General features: G+C 37.6%; 1 protein-coding gene and 1 long non-coding RNA gene across 2 annotated transcripts; one reads left to right on the forward strand and one right to left on the reverse strand.

Moving 5' to 3' along the window:
• The first annotated feature begins 698 nt into the window (after positions 1 to 698).
• On the forward strand, positions 699 to 2,818 carry LOC129757296 (uncharacterized). The gene is made up of 4 exons (XR_008739666.1): positions 699 to 748; positions 819 to 1,261; positions 1,342 to 1,914; positions 1,984 to 2,818. It is a non-coding gene; the product is annotated as an uncharacterized LOC129757296 (long non-coding RNA).
• A 5,163-nt stretch (positions 2,819 to 7,981) lies between these two features.
• LOC129752746 (uncharacterized) lies at positions 7,982 to 9,156 on the reverse strand. The gene is made up of 5 exons (XM_055748515.1): positions 8,995 to 9,156; positions 8,710 to 8,873; positions 8,505 to 8,639; positions 8,266 to 8,445; positions 7,982 to 8,209 (listed from the first exon to the last, which is right to left on the reverse strand). Exons 3-5 carry the CDS (start codon positions 8,595 to 8,597, stop codon positions 7,982 to 7,984), a joined length of 501 nt encoding a protein of 166 aa, XP_055604490.1. The 5' UTR covers positions 8,598 to 8,639; positions 8,710 to 8,873; positions 8,995 to 9,156.
• Positions 9,157 to 10,696: the final 1,540 nt, after the last annotated feature.

Genomic DNA, 10,696 nt, shown 5'->3' on the forward strand with positions numbered 1-10,696 from the left:
CAGAAACATGAATTGAATCTCAGCAAAGACAATTTTCAGTGGTCTGAGCGATAAATACGGTAAAATGAACTTTATCTAGCACAAATCAGTAGATTTTCGTGTTTCCGGATGTGTCACAGGTATTTTTTTTGTGAAAAGCAGACATTTTCCTGTTAATTAAATCCACAAAAATTAACAAAAAAATGTCTGCTCCTCACAAAAAAATATCCGTTGACATCCGGAAACTGATTGCTGACCTGAAGAATGACTGTAAAAGCTTGTTCGAAATTGCAGGTATAGTAAAACGGCCACGATCGTCGGTTCAGTATCCCGCATGGAGCAGTATCATACACTGAATCATTAGTATTATTATGTTCTGATTACAGTAATAGTAACTATTCTAGTAATCGTTCTGAAATCTTCCTATTTCGAACTTACTTTTACATTTTTCATGTGTCTTCGCTTGAAATGATAAAAAAATATTATTAAAAGATACGGGTAATAATCCTTAAAATAAAACTCATTATGCATCTGAGTGTGGTGTGTCTTTGCTGTTAAAAATCAAACAAAAAAAAACACGAAGAAGAAACGAAAAAAAAATCTGTGTTTAAAGTATGCGGAAATTCCAATTTTTCGTTTAAATCATCATTTTAAATGTAAGTTTCAATCCTATATTATACCATGAATTGATTTGAATTTTGTGGAAATTTCTTTTTCCAGGTCTAAACACACCTAAAACTCCAATGTTCATCGCTAGCTGGCGGAAAAGGTACCGTATCAAAATTTTCATGAAAAACATTTCCGTTTGTTCATTTGGTTTTCCGAATCTATCCATACAGCTCGTCCAGCAGATCCATCTCGAATGAGCACCGCAGCAGCAGCATGGTAGATAGAGGCGGTCAGGCGGAAGTGCTGCAGTGGAAACGGCCGGACGAAATTCTGCGGCTGCACGGTTCAATGAGAAACAGAAAGCATTGCACTTGCAGGCACGGCTTCAGTGGCCGTATAGTCGTCAACGGACCGAGGGATCAATGCTTCAGAACCGTGTGAGTCCGGATAGGATCAATTTGCCGAAAGTCAGAAACGGAAAACCGGTACAGGAAAGCCTGAAAAAGATGCTGCTGTGTGTTGATTCCCAGCAGCTGGAACTGAACTCGATATCATCGACAATGACCAACAGGATGCTGCTTTTATAAGGATTTTAGAATTGTTCCCTCGTCTGACAAAGCTTTTTGGGTCGATACCTTTTTACAACTTGGTATGATGATGGTACCAGCGAGAGGTAACTTCGGGACATTTTCCAGATTCACTACACTTTATTTTGATTCTGTTAAAAAGATTAAAACTTATTTTATTCTACAGATTGTTAACGAATCCCTTACTGTTCGGCGGTTCTGTACAAAATTTGGATCAAGTTTAGCTGATTGTTAACGGATGAGGACATGACTGCAGTCACATGGGTCTGGATTTGTTGGAGTTACTATACTGATGATTAGCGTTATGACGAAATGCAGGCGGTCTCGATCCAGAAAATATTGAATAACAAAAATTGTAGAAGCCATCTCAATATGAGCCATTTGAAGAACGCGGTTCAGTACTATCGGTGTGGATACAACAGCACATATGTTTTATGTTGGATTTGAAGGAATGGAAGCCGGACGCTTGTGGCTTTGGTATGCAAGCAATGGTTAATAATCTTTTTGGATAGGATGGGATGAAAAAGCTTGTAGGATTTATGTGCAAAACGGCTCTGGTTAATGGAGCTGAGGCTAGCAATGAATCGTTTGTCGGAATTTGTATGATTCGTTGGCTAATCTGTGACAATTGAGACGGAGAACTTAATTTGGCCGATTTCTTGTTTGGCAATGTCGATGAGCAGGGTCGACTGGAAAATGATTTTTTGATGAAAAGTCAAATATCTTTAATTTTTTAAAGGTAAAAATTTAAAAAAAAAAACTTCATTAATAATTATATAATAATGTATTTTATTTTCTTGAACCATAGGATGGAATTTTCGTCTCTGTCGGCTGATATTCACACGGATTGCACTGAAAAACACGCTTACAACTATGACGATGATGATGCAACATCCGGTGATGATATTCGCTATGATGCAAGAAACCTTGAAAAATATGCTGCTTTTAAATGTAGTTGAATCTTTACAACGATTTTCAAACCGTCTTATGTTAGTTACCTGCACAGTTTTCATGTGTGATTGAATCAAGCAAGAGGTATTGTTAATTTTTTTTTAACGAAGTCATTTTAAAAGACGAAAAATTGTACATATTGATTATTATACAACAATTTATTACATAGTGAGTCTAACAATTTATTTGAAAGACAAATTGAAATACATTTTATTTAATCTACGTGTAATTTATGTTGCAGTTTAATTAAGTAGTTTCCTTCTCCGTTATTAATTTTCAAGTGTTTTACCATAGAGGAATTAACTTGTACCATTTCAATAGAATCCTGCTCTGACATTATTTGGTTGACATTTGTATTGATGATAACTGTTTTTAAAGGGGAATACAAAATAAATTCATTTTCATTATCTGTCAAAATTGTCTTGATTTCTCCATAGACTAAATTAGTTCCTTCAGAGTAAGAGAAGTAGCAGTCATTGTGAATTTGTCTGTTTTTTTGTTCTTGAAAGGGTTTGTACAAATATTCATTTTGCTTCAATCGAACAACTTTCTTATACAGTTTTTCTTGTCGTGTGCTATCTTTTAAGTTAATATTTAAATCAGTAGTTTGATCGCTTATTTTGGTATTAAGGAAAAAAAACTGTATTTAATCTGGAGCAAAACTCTGAGACTTATTTATGCGGTACTTTGTTTTCCAGTCTATAGCGCGCTGATGCTAACGCACAACGATTTGCTATTTGCACGAGGGGTTCATTTGGTCCTTTAACATATTTTTTCAGCATTCCATTCATATCTTCAAAAATAAAAAGAGAAAAAGCCCAAAGAGGACCATGATCTCGAGAACAATCAATTAAATGAGTTAACAAATGTACGTTATAGGTCATTTCATCGATGCCATATAAATTTTCAAAACGATGTACAAAAAGATTTAACTGCTTTGCGCAATGATCTAACGTTTTTTTAGAAATTTTGTTTTTCAAAAGCTCTGCGATGGACATTGAAAGAAGTTCAAAATGATCAAAATATTGCACTGGAAGAAATGGTTTAAGACAAGCATAGCCGTAATACAAAAGCCAATTGAGCCATTCGTTAGCTTTCCAAGTATAACGATCCGAAATTTTTCTAGGCCTTCGCGATGATTCATAATATGGAGGGATTGAAACTAAAATATCATCAATTTTTTGTATACTACTCTTTATATAGGCTTTACTTGATGAAGTTTCAAACCATATTCTACAAAGTTGGCGGCACACACCTAGTAATACGCAATGCATATAGTCAACTGGGCAGTCACGAATAAGATCGAATTCTGGTATCATTTTTTTTTTTTTTTTTTTTTTTTTGTAACATCTTTATTTGAAACGGCTCATACCTTTAGGCTTTAAGGAGCCAAACTCATTTTGTTGGTTTACAAATGTGTGCTTAAATCTAGTTCATCACTTTTTATTAGAATAGAAAAGATGATAGATATAGGGAAATATGAAAATAAAAAGAATTATAGACGAAGATCAATAGCTTTTAGAAAAAGATATATCTCGAACATGTAGTCCAAATCTATCACGGCCAGCACATCTCTCACTGGGACATAGGGTGGTTTTCCTCGGGCCCTAAGGGAGTCTATAAAATTCGTTCTAGCGACAAGATGGACCTCACACGACCAAACAATATGCTCGATGTCATGGTAACCTTGGCCGCAACCACACAAATTGCTGCCAGCAATGTCAAAACGATAGAGTACCGCGTCTAAGGAACAATGATTGGACATGAGACGGGAAAATATACGAATAAAATCCCGACTCAGGTCCAATCTATTGAACCAGGGTTTAAGGCTTACCTTTGGGATAATCGAGTGGAGCCACCGACCATCCTCATCCTCGTCCCATTTGCGCTGCCAGTTAACAAGCGAGTTTCTTCGAACCAGATAGTAAAATTCGTTGAAGACGATTTCACGTTGATACGTGTCGCCTTCCATCGCCCCCACCTTTGCCAGAGAGTCTGCCTTCTCATTGCCCACTATCGAGCAATGAGAGGGAACCCAAACAAAGGTGATGGTAAAGCGACGTTTTGATAAAGCACTCAAATTATTTCGTATCTTCTCGAGGAAGTACGGCGAGTGCTTTCCCGGTTTTATCGAATGGATTGCTTCAACAGAGCTCAGACTATCCGTTACAATATAGTAGTGTCCATCTGGCCGTGATGCGATACTGTCCAAAGCCCAGTGAATAGCTGCTAACTCCGCTACATATACAGAGCATGGTGGCTGAAGACTGTGAGAGGCGCTAGATATTTCGTTGAACACTCCAAATCCTGTTGTTTCCTCTATAAGAGATCCATCGGTAAAGTACATTTTATCAGCATCGACGTGTCTATATTTAGCTTCGAAAATTCTTGGAATCAGAAGAGGGCGATGCGAGACCGGGATTCCACGAATTTCCTGCTGCATAGACAAATCAAACTGGACAGAAGAATGATCGTAGTCTGGGCTACAAACACGAGTTGGAGAATACGAAGAAGGGTTTACCTGCATTGTCATGAGGACATGGTATATAGACATAAATCTAGTATGAAGATTTTGCTCAAGTAACCTTTCAAAATTCACAATCACCAATGGGTTCATGACCTCACACCTGATGAGGAACCGGAGTGATAGTAAATTGAATCGATCTTTAAGAGGAAGTATTCCTGCCAAAACTTCGAGACTCATGTTATGCGTTGAGGGCATACAGCCCAGAGCGATGCGGAGGCAGCGGTATTGGATACGCTCGAGTTTGATGAGGTGAGATTTGGCAGCTGACTGGAAGCAGAAGCTACCATATTCCATCACTGAGAGAATGGTTGTTCGATACAATTTTAAAAGATCTTCTGGATGGGCTCCCCACCAGGTGCCAGTGATTGATCGGAGAAAATTGATTCTTTGTTGGCATTTTCCTTTCAGATACTCAATATGGGCTCTCCAGGTACATTTGGAATCAAACCAAACCCCAAGATACTTAAAACACCTCGATTGAGTGATCGTTCTGCCTAGGAGTTGAAGCTTAGGTTGAGCAGGTCTATGTTTCTTAGAGAAAACAACCATCTCCGTTTTCTGAGGGGAAAACTCAATCCCAAGCCCCAAAGCCCAGGAAGACAATCTGTCTAAAGTATCTTGTAAAGGTCTGTGCAGATGAGACTCAGTAGATCCTGTGACAGACACCACGCCGTCATCTGCAAGTTGTCTTAGAGTGCAGCCTTCAGAGAGACAACTGTCGATATCACTTACGTAAAAGTTGTACAAAAGTGGACTCAAACATGAACCCTGCGGGAGGCCCATGTAAGAGATTCTTCTAACTGCTATATCTCCGTGAGCAAAGTTCAGATGTTTCTCACAAAGCAAGCTGTATAAGATGTTGTTCAATAGTGGGGGCAGACCCCGGGAGTGCAACTTGTCTGATAAAACCTCTATTGAGACTGCATCAAAAGCTCCCTTTATGTCTAGAAACACTGAAGCCATTTGCTCACGTTTTGCGTACGCCATTTGTATCTCTGAAGACAGCAAAGCAAGACAATCGTTTGTCCCTTTGCCCCTTCGAAACCCAAATTGAGTATCTGAAAGGAGACCATTTGTTTCCACCCATTTGTCCAAACGAAACAATATCATTTTCTCCATCAATTTGCGTATGCAAGACAACATCGCTATTGGACGGTACGAATTGGGATCAGACGCTGGTTTTCCGGGCTTTTGGATAGCAATGACTCTCACTTGTCTCCACTCTTGGGGAACAATGTTGTGCTCCAAGAATTGATTAAATAAATTTAACAAGCGAAATTTGGCGGCATCCGGAAGGTTTTTCAACAAGTTAAACTTGATTTTATCAATTCCCGGAGCTGAATTGTTGCAAGAGAGGAGGGCAAGTGAGAATTCGACCATCGAAAAGCTGGAATCCAGATTGCACCTGTCTGAGGACACATTCCGGACAATTTTTTGGTTTGGTGTGGAATCGGGGCAGACTTTCCGTGCAAAGTTGAATATCCATCTATGTGAATGTTCCTCACTTTCATTTGTTGAAGATCGATTACGCATGTTTCGTGCTACTTTCCACAAGGTATTCAAGGATGTTTCTCGTGATAAACCCTCCACAAATGTACGCCAATGTGCTAGTTTTTTCCCCTTAATCAATTTTTTGAATTGATTTTCAAGGGACTGATATGCTTGAAAATGATCGAGGGTTCCATGTTTTCTAAAATCTTTGAATGCTTTTGATTTGTCCTTATAAAGCTTGGAACACTGGTTGTCCCACCATGGGTTAGGAGGCCTTCGACGTACAGATGAATCTGGGATGGGTTTCGTTTGAGCATAAACTGCGCTATCATGTATCAAACAAGCAAGAAAGTTATACTCTTCCAAAGGAGGAAGAACATTCATAGAATTGATGGCTGTTGTAATCGTGTCCGCATATTTTTTCCAGTCGATGTGTCTTGTAAGGTCATATGCCATATTTGTTTGATTCGAATTGCTGGCCCCATTGGTGATTGTGATTTTGATTGGTAAGTGGTCACTACCATTGGGATCAGGGATTACCTTCCACTGGCAATCCAATGATAGTGAATTTGAGCAGAGTGAGAGGTCAATTGCACTTGGTCTTGCAGGAGGTTTAGGTACTCGTGTTTTTTCACCCGTGTTCAAAATTGTTAAATTGAAACTGTCACAAATGTCATAAATAAGAGTAGAACGACTATCGTCAATTTGTTCTCCCCAGACAGTTCCATGTGAATTGAAGTCACCCAGGATCAACCTTGGCTCAGGAAGCACTGAACACAGGTCCTCTAGGTGATTTCGATCCACTGCAACTCTATGAGGCCAGTACAAACTGACAACGCAATTCTGGTATCATTATTAACGGTGATATGCCCTTGACCCCATTAATTATATTCCCTGTTGCGTTAGTTATTGCCATGGTTTTCAACGTATCCCTCAAATCACGCTTGGGAACATTTTCCTTGTATCCATATCTTACTTGTCTTCCTCTTAGGTCACCCGGATGCAAGCAAAAACTGCAACCACAATAGCCATTGAATTGTTTGATGGCCTGAATCTTGTTCCGGGCTTTGGTATCCACACAACATAAAGTGATTTTGATTGAATCAATTTGATAGTTATCTATCTGTAATCCATTATTATGGAGTGATTTAAGTTTCTCGGAAAAAGGCTTTAAAAACACTTCAAGATTAGGTTCTCCTATTCCTATCCAAAGCCCTGCGATCAAAACATTTCTGCGTAAGAAACGCAAATTAGGTGGCAGTTCATTTACAGTTAACATTAATGGCCACAAGGACCGTTTTACGTTGCTGTTAAATATTTTGACTCCATCAGTATTAAGGGCTAATGTTATCGAATTAGAGAAATTTTTTAGATGAGAAATTCCGGCATTGATTTTGTCAATTATGTCTTTAGAGACGCTCGCTTGAAACTTGTATTTCTGTATCGAAGTCCAATTTCTTTTTAAAATATCGGTTAAGGTCGATATATAATCGAACATAACAAAGAAAAACGATGAATGGTATTTGCAATTTGGACAAGAAACATTCAAAACTCCAATATAAAGTCCACATTTGCCACAAACGTAGTGTCGAACGTAATTATTCCGCGTGAAATATTTACTGAATTGCGTGTACGTTTCTGGAAGCGCTTTCACGCCGACGATCAAATTCACCATCTTAATAATATCGGTGAGGGCGGCGTTTGTCAAATTGTGCCGCAGAAATATGTGCAGAAGCATTATCATGGCTTCTGCCTTACTGAGAGTGAGGCCAGCACATATTGGCTCTTGCATATCATCTTCCTGTAAGTAGAAAGCTATCAGCAAATTCGAAGTATGCTAAACGTTAGTTGTGTGTACCTTTCCCTCATCAAAATTAATATCTGTTTCGTTACATTCGTCGTCTTTGTCAGGACAATCCATTTGTTCTTCAAAAGAAGAGCCCTCACTGCTGATCTGCTCTTTGGACCCACACCGTAAAGAGGGATGATTTTTTTCTTTTTTTGTCCTGAATTCTAGATCGATGGTATCCGCTTCTTCAGACGATGTGTCAGATGAATCCAATACCTGCTGAGAAGGAATATTTTAAACTTCATGTATCGAAAAATTTAACATTAGTTTACCGGTGAATGGAATGTTGCATAATTCGAGAAGGAACGTAGTTTCACTGGAGGTGGTGAAAGCAAATCGTCATCGGCATATTTTCTCGCGGACGGCCTGGTGGGATCCTTACTCACCGACGGCATGGTTGGATCATCACTGGTGGACGGTATGGCGGCATCATTCCTCAGGAAAGCTTGTTTCTGCAGATGAGTAATAGTATAAGACAAGAATTCTTTTTTTAAATATTTAGAATACTTACCCTACGCATTCGTCTGGTACCGTAACGATTAGCATTTTCATGGAAAATGTAGCTTAATCGATGAGATTTACTCATTTTAAAACATCCAAACATAGGAGTAAAAAAGTTTTGTATTACTGCAAAATCCAAAGAAGGCTATTGAGGTGAGAAAGTCTTTAAGTGACATTTTGTCAACACTCAGATTAAGTTTTCCGGAAGTACTTACAATTGCAAAACTGTGTCAGTGTTCAAAGCCAATTCCTCCTGAGTGCACAATCGATGTGTGACATCTAGCTGTTTCAGAAGATGAAGGACCGGACGAAAACTTTGGTCAAAAAGCAGGGAAAAGCAATGCAGCGATGGTTTGAACTTCAAGTGTTTCTTGCACAACTATATTTTCACATAGGAAAAAAAAAGTTTTGTATAAAAAATCCGAAGAAGGTACTTAGGGTAAGGAAGTCTCCTAGAGACATTTTGTCAACACAAGATATAGATTTTCGGAAGTACTTACAATCACAGAGAATTACAATTGCAAAACTGTGCCAGCGTTCATAGTCTATTCCTCCTGAGAGCACAATCGATGTGTTCCGTATGACGTCGAGCTGTTTTGGAAGACTTCGGAAGAATCGAACGTTTGTGTACACCACTTAAAAAAGAATTTTAGAACCTTTGTTTTTCGAAAATATTAAACTACTGATATTTCAAACAAACCAAGACATTGTGAATTCGCTCCTTGCTTGTCTTTTAGTAGCCATTTAAGGATTTTCAAAACTCTTTTGCTGCAGAGCACAACTGCTAAAGCTTAGTTCTTTTAGAAATGGGACAGTTACAAATGCCTGTATCTCAAAAACCATTCGTTTGAACGAAATACTTTCTATGAAGGAAAAGTAGGCAATGTTATGATATTTCATGAAAAAATTTGAAAAAAAATATTTACCGTTTTTTGTAAAAGAAATTTCTACTTTATTCTTGGTGTCTCCCATTGGCCGGCGCACACTTTTTTCTGTCATGGTATTGATCAGTTTCTCCAACTTATACTTTGTAAAATCTATATTTTAGGTGGCTTCACCTTCCTTCTTCAATTTCTGATACTTTTTGGTCCAATACTTCTCTGGAAACTGGAAACTGGAAGCATTTTAGTGGATACAGTTGTTTCGAAATGAACAAATTTGGTTATTTTTTATCACATTTTTGAACGTTTTTTTTTCGGTACCGGTTTTACAGCTTAAGAGCTTTGGAACTATCAAAAAATGGCTGTTTGAGGTTGGATTTCAATGAGTCATCACTAGGCAACACTTTCAGCTTATCGGAGAAAATTGTTTTGGACATTTCAGCGATCTACCCTTAGCTTTTCGTTTATTGAAAATTAAAAATGCTGGTATGAGACTTGCATTCCTTGATGATCCTTAACCGTTGTTGCCGATCATCTGCTTCACTCCAATGCTTGATTTGAACTTTGTGGACATTATTGACAGTGTTTGCATACTTATCCACCACATAAACTCAGTAATTCTTTGAATAATCAACGGTTTTTTCAGCTATCAATTTGATAATGACGAATTTTAAAGGAATCTGTGCAAAATTTTTTTTTTCTTTTTCTCTTGCATCGTACATATCTCAAAAACGCGTAAATTTTAAATTTTGAAAAAAATAGGTCGAATAGTACTTTTTACAGGCAACAAAATGCTGTTCAAATTTTTAATATCCAATAACTAGTTAACGAGCTATTAGCAAATGAAAGTGTCCCATTTCTAAAAGAACTAAGCTTTATGATGGGTAATTTAATAACCCAGAAATATCGAGTATTTACCCAGTTTTGTTCTTTCTATGGCACAAACACGCGCCAAATGCATGGTTCAGTTGAAAATTATAAATTTTCAAGTTTTAAAAAACAAGATTTCAGTAAAACAAACTATTTTTGTATTATAGTCCTTTTTTGAGTTTTTAGAATAACCCATTTTTTAACTGAACTATGAAAGAAGAGTATATGGTTATTTTTCGATGGTAAAGGCTTTTTGTAAAATAGCGTGTTTTGAAAATTTTCACCGTCAATCATTAACGGAAATTCTGCAGCGATCGGCGTCATATTCAGATTCTGACTTTAAAATGCCACCTAAAATGCAGGAAAGAAAAGTTAAAAAGATACAAAAATCTACTAAAAAGCGTAAGACCTGTTTTAAATTTTTGTTGAAATAGTATAAATATGTTTTTTT

Source organism: Uranotaenia lowii, chromosome 3 (genome assembly GCF_029784155.1).
Source record: "Uranotaenia lowii strain MFRU-FL chromosome 3, ASM2978415v1, whole genome shotgun sequence".
In the NCBI taxonomy this organism is placed as follows: Eukaryota; Metazoa; Arthropoda; class Insecta; order Diptera; family Culicidae; genus Uranotaenia; species Uranotaenia lowii.

Bases quoted from the DNA above. Each gene is read 5' to 3' on its own strand.
- LOC129752746 (XM_055748515.1), bottom strand. From the start codon at position 8,597: ATGTTTGGATGTTTTAAAATGAGTAAATCTCATCGATTAAGCTACATT. The intron at 8,446-8,504 runs GTAAGTATTCTA...ACTCATCTGCAG, and splicing joins GTACCAGACGAATGCGTAGG to AAACAAGCTTTCCTGAGGAA. The intron at 8,210-8,265 runs GTAAACTAATGT...CCTTCTCAGCAG, and splicing joins ATGCAACATTCCATTCACCG to GTATTGGATTCATCTGACAC.